This window comes from Carassius auratus, chromosome 48 (genome assembly GCF_003368295.1).
Source record: "Carassius auratus strain Wakin chromosome 48, ASM336829v1, whole genome shotgun sequence".
In the NCBI taxonomy this organism is placed as follows: domain Eukaryota; kingdom Metazoa; phylum Chordata; class Actinopteri; order Cypriniformes; family Cyprinidae; genus Carassius; species Carassius auratus.
In genome coordinates, this window is record NC_039290.1 from 7,924,304 (window position 1) to 7,944,810 (window position 20,507).

At 36.8% G+C, this 20,507-nt stretch overlaps 1 protein-coding gene across 1 annotated transcript in view; it reads right to left on the reverse strand.

Moving 5' to 3' along the window:
- Nucleotides 1-20,507, reverse strand: part of LOC113065707 (retinoic acid receptor gamma-A-like) — a 49,988-nt gene that overhangs the window by 22,320 nt on the left and 7,161 nt on the right. Inside the window, exon 2 of the mRNA XM_026237178.1 lies at nucleotides 15,185-15,477. Coding sequence (XP_026092963.1) covers nucleotides 15,185-15,353 — 169 coding nt within the window. The 5' untranslated portion in view covers nucleotides 15,354-15,477. The remainder of the gene's footprint in view (nucleotides 1-15,184; nucleotides 15,478-20,507) is intronic.

Consider the following 20,507-nt stretch of genomic DNA (forward strand, 5'->3'; position numbering starts at 1 on the left):
ATTATTGCATGACTTTTTGCCAATCAACCCTATTTGATTTCTGTTACAGCCCCAAATGCTCAATAAAATAAAAGAAATAGATAAAGAAATAAACAAAAATATGTCTATTAAATACACTTAAATAATTAAAACTTTACCAAACATTACAGTACAACCTATCAAACAAATTGTACTTCTATTTCTTAGAGCCTTGTATTTGTTTGAGTACAACTGTAAAACACTGACTATTGAGGGCTCCCACAATACTTTGACCTTTTTTTGACCAGGCGGCAAGGAAGTCGACCGGAAGTTGAAGTCGGCTGGGTGCCGCCATCTTGTAGCAGAACTTCACTTGCGTTAGCATTCCCATTGACTCCCATTCATTTTGGCGTCACTTTGACAGCGAATAACTTTACATCTGAGGCGTTTAAAGACTCCATTTGTCCATTAATTATTTCTAAAGATACACGACAATGTATATAGGGCTCCATTACCTTCTATGTTACATTATGGCCCCGTAGAAACAGTTTTTGTAAAAAATAGGCTAACGATTGTGAAATATACAAATCGGCTCTCATTAGTCGCATTACCGTACAGACAGGTGGAGAAGCTCGCAGGCAATTAACTTAATATGGCGTACTGTTGTTACATTTTAAAATACTATACAAAATAATTAATCAGAATACTTACTCCTGCTCACTCACGACAAAGAACTCCCCGCTCAAGCTCGCCGTCTCTGCAAGATTAACGATGGCAGTTTGCACGCACAGCTACTAGAAGATTTACATCTGTCAGACAGGTTGCTGACGTTGTCAAGCTTCGTTTGAGTCTGCGCGTCAGTAACGTAAGTGCTAAAAAACGCTAAAAATGGGCTTCAATTGTCTCAATTGAGTTCCAATTGGGTCGCTGTGTCCATTTCTTTTACTGTCTATGTTTTTGACTAATGACCTTTAATGTATGACCTTTCAAGCTTTTCAAAATCATCTCATAGAGATTGCTGCAACAGATTTCCATTTGCATGTCAGATACCAAGATTCTGCATCAATTGAAGTAAGCTATTATACATACTAACGCCATTTGTACATTAATAAGAGAAACTAAGGTTATTTGGTGATTTGTGGCAACATGCGGGCGAGATATCCTTCAGAGCAGAGCACAACAAGAAACATGTGTTTTCCCATTTATGGTTTTATTTATTCCCCCAAGCTTTCTAGGTCTGGAAATGAAAATTCAGGTCTGGAATTGGTTTTTCATGTTTTCAAGACCATGATCATTGAGTTTGATGTACAAGTACTAGACCAATTAACAAGCAGCTCAGAGACTACCAATTGATTCAACAAGTTCTTGACAATAACCCTCACAACCCTAGCTGCCACAAATTACTCCCCCTACCCCTAATAAACCACATATACCTCCACCACACACAGGCAATCAGTACTACATGACCTGAAAAACAAAAAAAACAAAGAAATAAATAGCTTTGCCAGTGTCAGTGCCAATGGCTTTCAATAAGTGAGCAGCTGGGGAGTGGACAGAGCCATACCAGGGTTCAAGTCAAGCAAACAGCTGAACACAATGCCAGAAGCAACAGAGGTGCCTGCGTCTCGGCCTTGCCTCATCCATCTTCACCCCTCTCCCCACCCCTGTCGGCCCTCTGATGGTGGTATGGCCCAGCCGTCTAAGAAAAGACACTATTTCCTGTCAATCTGCACTGCTGGTCAGGCTCTCCGTAAACACATACTGGCCTTCCTTCCAAATACACTCACAATCTCCCACTCTGTGGAGTTCTGCTTTTCATTTTCCCAAACCCCCTTTGCTTTTTCACACTTACAAAGAAACAAAGAGTCCTTCTCTGAGCACGTCGGGGCATGCGCTGAGAATGGTATTCATTAGGCTGTTTATTGATCTTGTGGCTCTTGACTTTGTTATGGTTCTCATTTATTTTCTTTAGGCGACCCTCATAGACAGAGACAGGAAGAAAGAGTGAGAGAGAGAGAAAGGAGGAGAGAGAGAAAGAGAATATGAGTTGGGGAGAGAGCAAGAGAGAGAGAGAGAGAGAGTAGGGTACTTTAATGGCCCTTTTGTTTGAGCAGACAGTAAAGTGCATCACTTGCAACACTGAGGTTCTTCATGTAATTGTTGTGTCATAAAGGCCAAGTGTGACAAAGGAACAGATCAAAAAGTACAATGGTAGAAGTAGGAAGCTGTGTTCTAATAAAAACAAAGTATTTTTAAGTATAAGGGCAAAACTTTTCTTTTTTTAGTAAAATATCTAAAAATACTTAAAAAAAAAAAAAAGAAAATAAAAAAAAATCAGTTTACTTGAGATGCTTCAGAAATAAGTAAAAAAAACAATTATTGAGGTTCACGCTTTAAAACATTTATAAAAAGAAAAAATCTGCATTTATATTATTACAAATGTATTGCTGCATAATGCGTTTGTGGAAATTCTGATGCATTTCTGGGTTCTTTGATTAATAGGTACTAAAAAAAACCCCAGCATTTATTTGAAATAAAAAAATCTTTTGTAGCAAGTCTTTACTGCAACTTTTGATCAATGCAATGCGTCCTTCCTGAATAAAAGTATACAATTTCTTCAAAAAACGTACTGTATATATTCAATATCATCATTTATTTATTTATTTTATCACAAAAATGTAAAATCTAAATATAACAAAACATAAAGTTTAATGGTTTAAATATTTAATAATTATATGAATATTAACAAATAGCTCAAGATATAATCTAAAAAATATATATTTTATTAATAAATAGATGGCTGCTTCTCAAGTGAACTAATCCCATTTTAAGGATGTTTACATATTTTATACATACAATTTTTATAAACAATTTTATTTTGAATTTATGAGTATTTGATTTTGTGGTATTGAGTATTGAGGATGTTAAAACTTTTATTAAACAAAAATGATGATGATTTTCAGCATTGTATATGTATATAAAATAATCCTTATGACCACAGACTTTTTTTTTCAATTAAATACTTCTTTCTTTCACTCTCTGTTCAGCTCTGTTCTCAACTTTTTCCATAGCTATACACTTCTTACTCATGAAATCTGATATTGTGGTACTGCCTAAATGCTTGGCTCCCGTGTGATAAATTGATTGTTTTTTTCCTTCGTGGATAAAAGTGCCTGCATATTGTCCTTCGAAGACAGAAACAGCTCTAACTCTGCGATTTCTTCTCTCCTGCTGAAAATCTTTTGTTAGAAACTGTTTAGTGTAGTCTGAGGGTGAAGAAAAAAAGTTGACTTGGACATTTAATCCAACTTCATAGTGCTGACCCAAGTTCCTCCCCCTCCCTCCCTCCCTCCCTGCCCCAGCCAAGGAGGTTGAACTCCAGAAGAAATCCCCACTGGGCCACTAACTTTCCCCCAACTTATCCTGCTCTCCCGCCCTCTCTTTCTATCTCTCTCTCTGGAGCCCAAGCTATTCCCTATCACTCTCCACCACTTCTGCTTCACTTCCTCGTTTTCCTTCTGTTTTCAAACTTATACTCGTCCAACCCTTCTACAGTTTTTAAACAACCCAGAGGAACATCTTTAAAGACAATTTTGTCTTAAAGGCCTGGCTCTTCCATACTTCTGTCTCTAACTCTCTCTCTCTTTCTCGCTCGCCCGCTCGTTCACTGTTCCCTCCTTCCTGTCATGTGACAAAACTCAGATGACAAACAGACCCAGATCTGCTGGAAATCCATCTCACTTAGCTGGTTCCCTGTCATCTCTGCTTTCCAGGCCAGACGAGCCGCACCAGATGAGCCGATGTCAGGCGTCTAGTCACCGGGCCTCAGAATCAGTTTAACTGCCGCATGACTCACTGATGTGGACCTCAGATAGCAGACACAATGCATTAGAGATATTAGGCAAGACTGGTTTGCCTGTGTGTGGCCTCAAAGGAATGACAAATCACAAAAGAGATCTCTTTAATATCTCAACTGTTTCTCATAGACAGCAAAGAGATTAAATGGACGGCGAATGATGACTATTTTTTTCCAAGCCGCCTGCTTCTCAGATTTTTATCCTGAGGATAAAAACCTTTTAAAACTTTTGCATCCGTTTGCATTTTTAAAAGTAGGACATCTGGAACAGGGATAGCTCATCCAAAAATACAAATTCTCTCATCGTTTACTCACCCTGATGTCATTCCAAATCTGTATGACTTTCGTCTCTCAGAAATAAAAGAAAATATTTTGAAACATTAATTTTTTTTTCATACAATGAAAATGAATGATGTCCAGTGTTTTTGGATGCTACTGACTCTCAACTCGAGCCAAGTTAGATTTATTTATATAGCACTTTATATAATACAGATTGCTTCAAAGCAGCTTCCCAGCATTAAACAAGAAAATTACATTATTAATGTTGCACATTTCTTAAACTATGCAATGAATACAATCCGCTTTGAATAAACTCGATTTAGTTCGATTTGATTCAGTATAGCTCACTGACAGAGTGAGCTCAAGAAGATATATATATTTAAAGGTTACAAATAAAATAAAGATTACTGGAGTATGTTTTGCAAGAAAATACTATTCAAGTCTTCAAGATTTCACATTTGATTTGTTGTGCCATTTCTTTTGTGAAATTTGCTAGCAATTTTTGAGTGAAAATTGATTCACCACTTTATTTCAGTGCAGTTCAACTAAAAAGCAGCTCTATAGTATACTCAGCTCAATTACTTTATGTTTTATTCTCATCCTAATAGTGTCAGTGCAGTCTTATCAATCATAATACTGAATATTAAATGTCTTTTAACCCAATATAAAAAATGTAAGTATCAAAGAGAAAAAAATCTAAACAAATTGGTTTGGAAAAACATGAGGGTAAGTGACAGAATATTCATTTTTGGATGAACTACCCTTTAAATGAAACTTCATAATGTCTCCTGAGCTATGAAAGAGCAACCTCGGAGCAAGAAAATTTCCCCTGGGGCTTGAAATGTTTATAGGAAGGATTGATTGAGCATGCATTGCCTATTCTGCTAGTTTTTAGATCCGTGCAGCATGTTATACAGCTCAGGAAGTCTGTGCAGAGTGTAAGCAACAGAGAGTCATGTGTTTCTGTGTGCATGGATATGTCCAGACAGATTGCCAGTGATGACAGAGACACAGAACACCACTTCATTTCAGCTCCGTCTGTGCACACACGCCTCAAATTACAACAACTAGTCCTTGTAGCTCCCTCAGGGAACACGGAGATGTTGACACACATGCAAAAAACAATTCAAACACACATTTTGAGTCATGAAACACACACTAAACACTCTACAATGCTTGATCTCAACAGCATAGCCTATACAAAAGTATGGATGTTTAAACAAATTGACGCATTCCAGAATTCCTGGCATATGAGGCTCACATGAGCAACTGTAGCTGCTAACACCAGTTCAGCAATTAGGTAAAATTAGCGAAGCTACTAACATAGCTACATTGTCAGTAATGTGAGAACAGCTCCAAAATAAGTCAGAAATAAATCAATAAAAATACAAAAAATAATAATAATCAATTAAAACAACAATAGTTCTATATTGGATTTGAAAAATGAAAATAAATGCTAGTTTCAAAATGTGTCAAATCAAATGTGTAATTTTATAAAATGTATGAAATGTAACAATAAATAAATAAATAAAAATAGTTAAATTTTATAAAATAAAATAAATAATAACAATTTTAATTAAATAAATAATAATAATAATAATTTAATAATCATAATATTTAAAATTAAAAAGTTAAAAATTTTCTTTAAAAATTAATTAAAACAAATAATGTTTTTAAAATCTGTAAAATATTTTTTTCATTTTATTTTGTTGTAAAAACATTATAAATAAATAAATGCTATTAAAAGTTTCCGTGCAGCATTTTAAATACTTAAAGTTAATAAAAGTTCAATTTGATTATATTTAAAAAAATTATATTTAATATATATATTTTTTAAAGTAACATTTTTAAGTTGTGTGACTGAAATGTAACTACTTTAAAATCATTAGCCGCTTGAGACTTAAATCAGTTCCAAAACTCCCATCTCAATGCCATCACTCGGACATTCATCATGGCGTCCACCTCGAGCAATATTGTACACATGTCTGGCTCCGAGGAGACATGTAATCTTATCCTGACTTGTCCACACAATACATTTCCCCCCGAGATTCTGGAAGTGTCACTTGAAGACTTGACCCGAGGGGAAAACAGATCTAGAAGACAGGCTGTTCCAGTCCTCACTCGGCCTCCTCGTGTTTTGCGCCATATAAAAAAGAAACAGTAAAACTTTTCACAAACTTATCAAACTTGGCCATCTCTCAAACAAGCCTTCGCTCTATCTCTGTGCCTGTTTCTCTCTCCCACCTCCCAATTCATCCTCTCTCTAGGTATTCCTGCTTCTTTAGTATTCTCACGACTTTTGACATGAAGTATTCAAAATTGGAAACCACATGATTGTAATGATTGACTGGCAAAAAGTTACCCACTCCTCTCTTTAACTTTGAGGCCACGCCCTTTTGACAATTTCTCTCCCTGCTTCCACTAGGAAGCCCCTCCCATTCCATGTCGCCATGGCAGAATCCTCATACTGCACGTGCCCAGTCCTGCATGTTGCAAGCAGTGAAGCTCCGCCCCCTTCTCAACGCTCTTTATCTTCATCTGTCATCGTGCTAACATGCTGGTGCACTCTTTACCTTTCAATGCTCGCTCACACTCTGTACCTCATCCTGACAAACCGTCTCTCACCTCCGCTTCAGTATGTCTGCCTAGAACAGTGGGATCAAGGAAGGAAATCCACACAGGATTGGAGGACTATAGAAGGGGCAGAGGAGAGGAAAGTAATCCGCCGGATTTTAGGGATAAAGTCAGTCAAGCTGAGATTCCATTTGTGAACAATTTGCAAAATTCCCAAACTGAGCTCTTAATGACCTGGCAGAGTGAGGCCACTCCTGACTCGGTCTCCCACTCGGACTGCGGTTACGCCAACTCTCCCGAAAACAGACTAGTGTGGGAGGCAGTTGTGGCCAAAATATTAACAAAGACTTTATGGGTTCCCTTTTACATAAAGGGCATAGCATTGCATATGTGGCTACAGCAATACAGAGAGCATACTAAAGAATAAAAAATAGAACAATCCTCTATCAATAAAGGGCAGCAAAGTAAACTGTGTGTGAACAATGTGTCAGTGCAAATAATTATATGTATACAAGGTAAATATAAAATAAAAATATTTTCTAAAGTTGCAAATAAAACAAAGGTTGTTGGAGTACATTTTCATTTCTTTTTTTCTACTTAAAAACGTCATGTTTATTTAAATGTATTTTGCAATATATAATAACAATATATATATATATTACTAATAGTGAAACATTACTTCTTAATTTACTTTTTCGTTTGTCTTTTTAGTTTAGTTTCTACACTGTAGAAGATACCAAGACTTATTTTCAGAAAATCATTCTTTATTATATGTGTATTTTGTCTTACTGTACTGGCAGATTTTAAGGTATAAACCAGGTAAAAACAAGTGAAAAATCTGCCAGATCAGTGAGTCAAATGACCGTTATATTCAAGATACAATCTGTGAAAAGAAGTCTTTTTATAAATTTAGATATTTTAACTGGAAAACATTTTTCCAGTTAATAATAACCAATAAAGACTAGATTTGAAAAAGAATTGTTAGCACTGAGAATCACTGAGATGCTCTTCTGAGTGACCTTGACCTTCCTCAAACATGAGTGTCAGTCGTGTTGTGATAAACTGCAAACTTGTATTCACTTCTGCCTCTATTCTGGTGCAAAACGCCCACTGTTCATAATCCAGTCAATTCCCACTGGATAAAATCAAGTCCTGGCCTACATTTTTTCCACTTCCTCAATCGGAAAATATGCCATATTAAGAAAGTATAATGTGTTCTTGAATACCATTTGATGTTGATCATTGGCCAACCTCATCAGCTTCCAGCCAAACTTTAACTTTAACTTTAAAAGTCAAACCATCAAACAACATATTGGAAAATGCACAAGAAGAATATTAAGATCCTTAGATATTTGATTCATCCACCAGAAGGTTTCAGACTCTGACTGTTTACAGTAGAAGTAAGTGCTGGTGGTGATGAGTGATGGAAAGGAGAGGAACCTGGCAGGAAAGCAGAGGTGGAGATGAAAGATGGTGGGACCTCGGAGGAAATGGTGAAGTGTTCAGACACATGCATTTCTCTCATTTCAGTTTAATCCCTCTTGCAAACAAACTCATGCCAGCTGTGAAGGAAAGCCAACACTTTGACGGGAAAATGTTTCTGTAAATAAATAAGATACAATGTAGTACTTGTGCCTTGCCCTTTTACTGACACAGACCCGTTTTTTCCTCTTTTATAAACACTTTTCCTTTCAACGATCCTGTATTCTATGTGTGATCACTTAGGGCTGCACGATTATGATAAAAATCATAACTGTTAATTATTTCCCATGACATTATAATCACAATTATAATGTTTTTAATTGATATTAATTTACTGACAATTACATCATAAATATAATGAATTGTTGAAAATGACCAAATGTTTAAGTCTTTTGCATTTTTATACTAAATCAAGGTCCTCTTAGCAGCATAAAAATCAAAACCCCTGAACAGAAATGACACAGAAAACGATCAGTGTAATAATGCTTGAAACCCATTCTAATAAATAAAGCTATTAAAATAAACCTCATATTTACACTGTATCTACACCTTGTTTTACTGCAGTGTATATTGCTGCCCTATCTACATTGCAAGCAAGTTACACAACATTCAATGCTTCTCACTTTGGTACTAAAAGAAAAATAAGTGCATAAAACACTCATTTGTAGATCAGATCGCAAAATAGATAAATTGTTAACTAAGACCATTACTTGAAAGGCTTATATACTCATTTAAAAGTCTCTGCTTTCACGCAGTCAATATGTCTGTTTAAAAAAGCAGAATTGAGGCAAAAACTGCAAAATTGAGGAACAAATAAAATAAAATAAACTTTGAATGCTGTACTCGTCATTTTACGAATTACTGCAGTCTAAATAATAATCAAAATTATTTATTTGATTTATTGTGCAGCCCTAAAATCAGTCCTTATCATATAATGTTCCACTTTCACATCTCCCGGAGCCTTTAAATCCATTTGCCATATGCAAATAAATCACCAGATATGGTCTCAATTATATAACCATCCACAAAAGCTATATAAGACTGCAATAAGTAGGCTACACATATTTATGCTTTTACTGTGTGAAAGTGTGTGACTGTACTGATTCATTCCTGTGGGGGCAGCGAACAACAAAATGTTTGCCTTTCTCTCGATGACAAGCTGGAACAAGCATGCTGTTCTTTTTTATACAATTCAAATGCCTTCACACAACAGCTTGGCCCCAGTCACAACAATAAAAACCCGAGCTCGCAAGCCCGAAATGGAACTAATATCATTGATATGTGTGGCGAGAGCGCAAGAGAGACAGCTGGACCGTGCACGGCCCTAGCAGGACTATTAGATTAAAGCCACACGGTTTCTGTCTGGTTAAAGGAAATGACCAAGCAGCCTTTCAAAACATCCCTCTTGGCGGCTTGAACTGAGGCCTCCTCCCCTGATTGGTAAAAGGTTTCAGGAGCGTTTTTTTGAGAGCTCAGTTGAGATGCTATCACATGGTAAGTGCTGATAATGGGCTTCCAACTGTTTGTTTGAAGAGCTCCGATAATGACAGGGATCAACTGATAACGGCTTCTGCACGCCGGCACGTAAGACTCCCACTCGGAGCCTCACACGCAGTGACCGGTGGCCCCACGTGCACAGCTGCTTTACATACTCAGTGTCAAAGCAACAGCGGAGCTCCGCACATGGACATTTTATCATCACAAGCTTTGAGTAAAACAGAGAAAACTCTGTGTTATATGCCAAAAATAATGCTAAAAAAAACATTCTAAAAAACAAATACAGCAAGAGACTACAGCAATGAATTTCCATGCTGACTAGGAATGGTTTAAAAAAAAATGAATACCTGCCACTGAAAAACACACTGCAGATACATATACTGTACATAACAAAACTACAAAAACTAGAATAAATAAATAAATAAAAATAAAATTATGAAAATATAAAAACAAAAACAAATTCAATATATAATTATATTATTGTATTATTTGCATTTAGCATTGCTTTTGGGGACACAAACCAGCCAGATTGAAGCAGAAATTATCTCCAGTTAGTTAAGTTTGCTTTTTTAAAAGTCATTGTGAATTACCATTTCCAACTCATTTACTTTAGTTACTCGATTTCAGGATTTTAACATATACATGTACACATTATGAAAAAATATAAAAATAAAAACTAATTCAAAATATTAATGAAATAAAAAGTATAATAAATGTAACAAACAATAAACAATAATTTAACGATACTAATATAACACTTTTTGTTTTTCCCCTGTAGTTGAGAACTGCTGGTGTAAGGAAATGTATCCGTTTTCATCTGGTATAAGAATATGTATAAAAATATGAGACAGATCACCATTTCAAGGGCAAGGTCTCTGATTTTGTGACAAAATTTCTGTAGCTCAAACTGTAGAGCATGGCGCTAACTGTGCCAAAGTCATGGGGTCAATTACCAGGGAATGCGCAAGTTTGACAAAACCTATTGGCTCGAAGTCAATTTGGATAAAAGCATCTGTCAAATGCATAAAAGTAAATGTCCAAACATTGTACACTTTATCACTGTGTTACTGCAAAACATTGCAACAGAATTTAAAAAAAGTTTTTTTTTTTTTCAGTTTTAAAAATAGTCATAGTGTCAGCTGTCAGTGTGAGATCAGTATATCTAAGAGCTCTGTGCTAGCTGCACATCTCTGGAAGGTGCTTGAACAAACCTATCTGAAGTACGCCAAAAGCATGACAGTCTTCTCTTGGAAATAATACTTACTGGTCAAGGGAAGAATGCAGGACTAATAACACAGACGCACTTAAAGCTGCAGTAGGGAACTTTTGTAAAAATATATTTTTTACATTTTTTTATTTAAACCTGTCATTATGTCCTGACAGTAGAATATGAGACAGATAATCTGTGTAAAAAATCAAGCTCCTCTGGCTCCTCCCAGTGGTCCTATTTCCATTTGCAGAAAGTCATCCGCTCCCGGTAAAAAACAACCAATCAGAGCTGCGGTCCGTAACTTTGTTTGTGTTCAAAATGTAGAAAAATGTACATAATAAGCGAGTACATCATGAATCCATTTTCCAAACCGTGTTTTTAGCTTGTCCTGAATCACTAGGGTATACCTATAATAAATTTTGCTTCGGGGGCACCGCGGCGGAGTAACCCAGTACCTTTGTGATTCTTCATAGACATAAACAGAGAGAAGTAGCTCCGGCTACGATGTTCTTCCGCAAGACACAAGCAGTTCTGTTTATTAACTGCTAGAGCGTCAAAAGTTACCTACTGCAGATTTAAAGAAAGGGATCTCAGTATGTCAGGTCTTTATGAGCTGGGAATTTTCACAGTCTAGCCGACAGACAGCTCTGACCACAATGAAGAGGCCTGATAAACCAACTCCCGCAAAAAAGCAATAAGAGCACTGGGCCGGTTGCTCGTCTTCCTTCATTTCCTCTCGTCTCAGAACCAGGGATGAGAATGGCTCAGTAAAACAACTTGTGACATGCCTGTCTAAAAAGAATGTCAAACGGCGTTCCCAAAAGCAAATTAGGGCCTCTGTGGTCTCGACTCTCACCCAATTCCTGGTATTGCTTAGGGCCCGATGTGCTTTTGGATATGTAAACAAAAAGAGAGAGGCAGAAATGGTTTCCTAAAAAATTACCTAATTTGACTTTTAAAAATCAACATGAATTACCGTTTGCAACCAAATTTTTACAGATTTCAGTCTGAAACAGATTAAAAAAGGCCTGGGACTTGATTGGATCATGAAAAGTGGATGTTATACACTACCATTCAAAAATTTGGGGGTCTTATGCTCACCAAGACTGCATTTATGTGATCAAAATACAGTAAAAACAACACTAATGTGCAATAATTTCAAATATTTGTTTTCTATTTGAATATATTTTAAAATGTAATTTATTCCTGTGATGCAGGGTTGGTAAAAGTAAAGTAGTAAAGTATTTTTACTTCGTTACTTACCACCACTGCTGTGATGCAAAGCTGAATTTTCAGCATCATTACATCATTCTTCAGTGTCACATGATCCTTCAGAAATCATTCTAATATGCTGATTTAACTGCTCAAGGAACATTTCTTATTATTATCGATGTCGAAAACAAAATGTCGATGTTGTGCGGAAAGGAAAATAGTTTCAGAGGAAGAGTATGTTTTATAATTTAGACTAAAAGCAGAGAGGAAAAAAATTGGAAGTAAAACAGAAATGTAAACAAGGTTAATTCTAATTTTACGCCGGCTTCAAAATGATGTTAAAACTAATGCATGCTAATCAACATCTGCCTCGTCAAGCTCCTCCAATAACTTGCCAGATTTTCAAACATTCATGTGACTTTTTACAACATGTTTTCCACAAATGCAATTTCATATTCAGGTCGTCTGCATATGCAAGGTGAAATATGTTTCTAATTTTCATGACCAGGATACAGAAGAGACTTGTTTGTTGTGTATCTGTCAGATTGTTTTCACAGAAGGGTGTGTTCTTGGATTCCACCGCACCAGGACGTCATCCCGAGGTACTTCCATCACCCCTCCCTTGCTCTGTCTTTCTGCCTCTCTCTGTGAATCCCTATTGGATTAGGTGGGCAGCTGTAGGGGGCTGGGTACTGATTGACATCTAAAAGGCTGGAGTGTTGTTCAGACTTGCAGAGGAGTAAAAGAGGCACAGCAGGAGACGGTGAGTAGTGTATATCTGTGCGTGCTTGTGTGTGTTTTGAGGAGGGGGAACGCAGAGTCTTCTGCTTTGTTGTTGCCATCCAAACCCATCACAGATTCTCCCCTCAGGACGTGAGATGAGATTTCAGATGTCTGTGGCTTGTGTTTTCCCCTAAGCTACTGTCTAAACAAGAAAATCCACAGACGTCTTGCATTCTTCAAAACACATTCTGGATCTAAAGAGCCAGTGAATGTACTACACCTCAGCTAAGAAAAAAAAAAAAAAACAAAGAATATCTCTTGTTGAAAAACTGTGACAGCTGGTTTGAGAAACCCACTCTTTTTCTGGAACGCTATAAAATGTAAAAACTTGATGTATTGAACCGACAAAAAGTATTTTTTGCTGAATAAAATGTCTGTTAAATGGCTCTTTTCCTGTCTCTCAGCCATCTGTTGTTTCTCTATCCTCTCTCACACACTTTCCTTCTGCTGTCAGATGTAAAACAGCGCCCCCTGTGACTATAGAGCTAAAATGCTGAACATTTTCTCTCTGGAGTCAAACATCTTTAGGAAATGTCCCTTTTTCTAGGGAACAAGACTAGCTACGGTAGCTACAAACACTTGAAAGAACCAAGAACATTACAGTAAAAGAGTCACCTCTCTTTTAATTATTTCAACAGTTTTCTTTCTCTTCTTCCTTATTCACAGTAAACAAACATGTTTCAGAAATATCAAACTGCTCATACTATGTATCTTTACACACTGAATGCTTGGCCCACTACTTTATCTAAATTGTGCAGCATCCAACAATGCATAGTGCACGTATCCCACAATCCCACAAATCTAGTCTGATTAAACTGGATGTAATATTAGTCATAAATCTGATCACAGGTAATGTAACAGGCACACTAGGGCTGCATGATAAATCACATGATTGTCATGCGCATCTCGTTAGTAAAGCCAGTTCTGTGATTAGTAGTAAATCTCCATCACAAAGGCGATTCATCTGCAATTATGAACGCAATATTGCGTAGCTTGTCAGTGATCTACAGCTCTGTGTAGTAAATGGCGCTCCATCTGAAAGCATGTGAAGAAGATTTACTACTAGTTACAGAACCAGCATTAGTTACGAGATGCACATGATAATGGCATGCAATTTATCGTGCAGTGTAGGGATGTTCATGTTAACTGGTTAACCGTTAACCGACTGTAAGAATTTTGACCAATTAATACAATCAGATAAACAGTTTAAAAAACGTTTTAAACTTATTCTTCTTTTTTTTAAAAAATATTTTTTATCAAAATATTTAAAAAGTTTAGCTGCATGGTTAATATATGCACAGGTACACATTTTTTTGCTTGTTGCTGGCAGGAGTTGTAGGTGGTGAGAGTGAATGAACAACGCTCTCTTCTACCCTTAATACCCACGGATGAAGTGCCCTTGAGCAAGCCACTGAACCCCCAGTTGCTCCCTGGGATCTTACTATACTTGGCAGATGTCACGACTTTCACTTTTCATAAATAGGCCTAATGCAGACCGAAATGTTTACACACATTATAATAATCACTGTAATCATAGCTACGCTATTTGTTTCCTTCTAACAGTGGAAGCAACTATTCCTTTTTGTCATAAAGGTAATAGGAATTGTAAAAGGTTTGCCTTTATTTGTGTACACTCAAAATAAAAACAAATCTTTGTGCTTTTGTAAAATAAGACTAAAGAAAAATTGGATGTCGATTTTTGCCGTCTGGTTTCCTTTCACGCAGCACAAAAAATAGACTACATACTAGGCTACTTGATGCACAGTTTTTCTTTCATTTTCTTCATTTTCTATATATATAGCATAGCTTTATTATGTTTTTATCCGCTCGAAGAAGCGCTGCAGGTGTGTGATGTGATATGAAGACCATGTGAATCCTCATGTTCTGTAAAATGAATCCCCAAGAACGAAATTTTTAAATAATCCGTGTAACGAGCGTTCGTCTGTTAGGAAAAATAACCAAAATGAACATCCCTAGCACATTATTTTACATGTTGCATTATACTGGTGCAAAATGCATTCTGTTTTACATATATATATATTTTTAAAGCACGTAAAAAAAGTAAACATTTATATTCTTACGGTGGAAGATGCATATCTTCAGGGATGCATAAAATGCATTTGAAAAGTAGCTAAATTTAATGATGTAGGAATAATAAAAACCATCTAAGATCTTCATGACGTAATAATAATAATAATAATAATAATAATAAATTCAAGAAATAAAAAGTAATCCCTCCCAGTGCCTAAAGTGCCTTTTTTAAGAACCTAAAGGAAAACTGCATTCAGTATCCTAACAGCAATAAACTAATGCAGAACAGGTTCAGTACTCACACAATGCTGCCATCTCTTTGGGAAGGTCCGCCCCAAACCGTCCAAACAGGCTGCTATTGGTCAGCAGGTCGAAGGGGGAGTGGCTCCGCATGGAATTGAAGGCAAAGGGGTAAACAGCAGGTGGGAAGCCGGTCATGTGACCCACCTGCCGTTCCCGGTTGGTTGCCATGGCGAGGTTTGGTTGCCAAAGGCTGATCGGGCCTGTCGTGCGCTTCAACTGCCTGTGTGACAACGCTGGCAAACTTCTCAGGTCTGCGTCATGGCTCGGCTTCCACTCATACAACAGGACATACCTTCAGGAGGAAACATATATGATAAGTTAAGCACTTTTTACAAAGAATTATAAACAGTAAAACAGTTCAATGAGTCAAAGATCCACATAAACGGCAAACTGCGCATTTACTCACTCTCAACTTAAGCAGCTCAAAACCCAGATGACTTTATTTCTTCATTATTCACTCAAAATTTTTCACTCAGGTGAATCTGAGAGCACTTGTGATTGAATCACTGACTCTGAGTGGGTTAAATAGACCAGAACAATTCGAGAATGAATCATTAAGTCTGGTTTTGTGAATCAGGTCAGCCAATTCACTGAAAAGAACGACTCAGAAGAATGATTTGTTCACTTAGTTCCCTCATTAATCCATCAAGGATATGAAGCAGATGTCAAGGCCTTCAGAGAATATATTCTTTGTCTGTTCCTCACACAAAGCTATCATGCAGCTTTAGAAATATAGTGCACAAATCATACTTTTCTGGTGCTTTCGCATCCTTTATGAAGCTCGACAGCTCCAGTTCCATTGCATGGAAAATGTGACTATTACATTGTGAAATGAAATGAAGGTGGTGGGACGACATGAGCATGAATAAATGATAACAGCATGTTCATTTCCGGGTGAACTAATCTTTTAAGAACCCCTAACATAGCACAAACAGCAATCTGAGAGTTTCTCGCATCAGTTTAACAACAACCCAGCAGCGCTTGTGTGTTTGAGAGGAGGGTGGAGTCTGAGGGAAAACGGAGGGAGGAAAAGAAAGAGCGCAAAAAAAGAAACGAAGGGGAGGGAAGAAAATAAAAAAGCGGTTAGAAAAAAGTTCGGTTGAGGCAGGAGAAGAGAAACAGAGGGAGGGAGAAGAGAGCACTCTTTTCTGCTCCGTTTTGAAAGGTGTCCAGACGTTTGTGGTGTTTCCAGGCTATTCCATATGATTTAAATCACCCAAACTCCACAAGAAAGAGCTTCTCTGTTTGTGCTGCCAGTCTCTCAGCCCTGCACGACTACAGTCGGCCTCTCACGGACCTGAGGCCCCAAGATGAGAGCTGGAGAGGAACTGTAAGAGAAGGAGTAAAAGGAAGAAGGTGCAGCCAACAATTGTTGTCCAAATTGTTGGGCATCTTTTCGATCACGCTTCCATTCAATTTCTCTCACAAACACAAGGAGTTGGTCAAAAATAAAACCAGAAACCTCTGATACTTAAAACAAGAAAGCATGATGTCTTGATATATTATACAGTTTTGCTTCTCAAAAACATTGTGTCTTGTTTTAAGGATGTTTAGGTATTTGTACTGGAAAACAAAATGATTTTTGGCAGTGAATGCAAATCCTGCTTTACGTCTCTCTTACGCACACGTTTCAATAAACAACATCTTCACCACTGCACTAGTGAATGCTGGGATGTCCCTTTCAGTTTTTTGTTCCTTCTCCCTTGAGTGATTTTTACGGGTGGGTGGTGCTGGCGGCTTGTTGTTTAAATGTGGTTTTTGAAAAAAAGGGCTGAGCCAAAGAATTCAGCGCTTTTTGGAAGTGCTGTGGTTTGAGAATCAGGGCAAAAATCAAGGGGAAAATCATGCTCATGTATTCAGCATAAACATTGACCAAGCTGAGAGAAATAAAAAAGCAGACAGATTCAGTGACGGAGTCCGGGCACTGGGGGGCACTACGGGGAGGCACTGTGGCCAGGAAAGAAGCCTGGGCTTTCCAAAACACACATTCATACAGTTGCACCTGAACACATAGTCTTTGAGAGAAATACTGTGCTCCCTTTCCATAACAGATGCACACAGCTCTACTGTAATCCACATAATGTAACCCTTAGAAACCTCTTTCCAAGTGCCACACACACATATACCTCAAGAGGTTTTCTTGGGCACTTAAAATACATTTTCAAACTTTTATTAGTTTCATTTGTCTACTAACAATGCCCAACAGTGGATAGGCAGGCATAACAGGACTAAGACTTCTTTGTCTTTTTTTTTTGGTAAATTTTTCTAGACGTCTCTTCCATCACACATCAAGTTAAGGTTTGTGTTTAACTAAATTCTGGGGTGGAAATGACATTTTAAACCTTTTGAAATAAAATGGCAGGCTCCTTTGTCTTACTAAGGTAAAACTTTAGCTACTTATTTCTTTATCCGAAAACACAATAAAAACCGTAATATTTACTGATTGATTTAATTTCCTGTTTTCCTCACATATCTCTTATTTCCTCTCAGTCTCTTTACTGACACTGTAATCAAAAGAACTATTTAAAAAATAATAATAGTAGTTATAATAATAATAATACAATAATAATAATAATAAATTTATATATTTATATATATATATATATATATATATATATATATATATATTTAAATTGTTTTAAAAATTGTGCAAATGATACCACAGCCGAAGGACAGTCATATTTTTTTTTAAAATGGATATAAAACCATGTAATATTTATTGATTTTGCTTTGTTTCCGTAACGCATCACTCATATTTCATCTCCAGCTCTGCACTGACACAGCAACCAAGTGAACTAATGTTTTTATTTTATTTTAAAATTGTTTTACAAATTGTGCAACTAATGCCACAACTGAGAATTTTATTTACAAATTGATATAAATCATTTTCACAGATCAATTCATTAAATTACTAGATTAAAGACAGTTTATAAGATAGTTTTAATCATAGATTTTTTTAATTGTTTAACCTACAAAAAGTGCATTCAAAAAGCAGCAAAAAATCAGCGATGCAGACATGATTAAACAGTTTCTTAGAAAAAAAGTTAAAATCCAACATAAAAATAAAATAAAAAACACATTCATTAATACATGCTAAAACAGATATTTTCTCCCTCAAAATGTGCCATTTTTCTTTCATGGCTCCATGTACACATCTGCCCAACACACACACACACACACACACACACAAAACACACTCTCTCCAGCCTCTCTGGTTCTGTTTCTTTCAGCAGAGCCCGTTAATTACAGCCTACCGCTGCAGGCAGCTTCAAACCACCCCTAATTTAGAGTTCCATTACAGTAAACTCTTCCACATGTGCATCCAAGCTAGGGTGGCCACGTCTAAGGAAGGAGCTCTGCAGATAGGCACACGCCCATAACCAGCCACAACAAGGCCTTGCCATCTCCCCCCTCCCACTCTTTTTTTCTCCAGGTCTGGTTTTCATCAGAGACTGTGTGCCCTCGAACCCATCCCTGCCCATATTGCCCCCCTTCCCAAAACCCCCTCCCGCTGCTGCTGCAGCTCCGTCCATGACCCCTCAGAACTGTTCCATATGTAACAGATATCATTTAGGGCTCAGCATTCAAAACCACACATTGTTGAAATCACCGTGAGGCAGCATAGGATAAATTCTTCACAACTGAAGCGAAGTGGAGCTGCTCGCTCTCAGGCCAAATGTGCTATTTGCTGAAGTAAAAGCGTTAATGTGAACTAAAATGATAGCATAATTACATTTTCCACGCATATCAGTCATTGGGAAATATTTGTGTTATATCCACCGGGAATGTTACAGATTTCTATTCCAATATTCCAATTGAAATGCTTAATTTCTACTGTCATATAAAAGGCATGAAATATAATCAGATATAATTATATGCTAAAACAGTCAATTAAGATATGAGATAAGATGAAATAAGATAAGACAAATCTTGAAAATATTGTACATTTTCTCAGATTATTTCTCAGATTAAGGTAAGATTATTTTGTTTATGATTTATATATATTTTAATATATTTATTTTTTAAAATGCATATATTCATTTTTATGTACATGTTTTTTAAATATTTTATTTATTTAATTCCTTATTTATTTATTCATTTATTTATTACCAGATAGGACAAATCAAGTATTGTATATTTTCTGAAATTAAACAAAGATTATTATTTAAATTAATGATTATACATTTAAATATATTTACTTATATTTTTAAAAGGCATATTTTATTCATTTTAAAACAGTTTTATGTATTTGGATATGTATTTATTTGTTTATTTGTTTAAATATACATTTTATTTAATTATTTATGTATTTATTTTTAAATGGAATTAATAAGACACAGGATGAAATAATTAGAAACTGGACTAAATACAGCATAGAATAAAAATGGTCTAAACAAATGGTCTTCTGGAAATACAAATCTGGCCCTCGCTATAATATTTTGGGGTTGCATTAACTTCTGAACTCTTGACTCTCACCAGTAGTGAGAACATCAAGAAATAAAATGAAGTAGTACGTTGGGAATAAAATAAAAAGCTGAAGAAAAGAAAAAAAATGACCTGCGAGAGAGAGTATGACAGAGGAGAAAAACATCAAAATCACACCCAAAAAACTTTTACAGGGAGAGAAGAAGAAAGCAGAAAAATAGTGGACAAGGAGGAGAAAAAAAATAGGGGAACCGGGGAAAATCCAAATCTCATGCAGCCATTTGAAAAGAGGGGAACTGATTGAAAAGGGATCTGTGTGTTCCAAGAATTTTCCCAAACACAATAAAGAATTAATAAAACACTTGGCGCCTGCGTATTTTCATGAGTCACATCGGCAAAGAGTTTAACAGAGTATGTTCTGCTTTTATGGCAGGCGGGCTGTGCAGAAAGTGAGCTCATCCTAGGGCCCTCGCCCTCTCTCTCTCTGGCACACACACACACACACACACACACACACACACACGTGTAAGTACATACACACATGTTCTCTCATTACTGCTATTCTCTGGCTGACCCTTACACACATGCTCATTCAAACTCCTCTAGCCCACTCTGGGCTGAGAGGGGGGCAACGGCTGGCACCCACCGCAGACCCAACGTTTGCAGCGATTATAAGAACAGGCTGGGACTTTCCAAAAGCCTGATTTCACCACCGTTTCTACATTTCTCCTCACAGAACAAACACATCATTAGCAGAGCATGCTGAGGCCTATTAGCCACAGAAAAAGAAAGAAAGATTGAGCGAGATGAAGAGAGAGAGAGAGAGAGAGAGAGAGAATGCTCCTGGCATGGTTGGGTGATGCGCTGTGTATCTATGACAGAATCAGCTCTATGTGA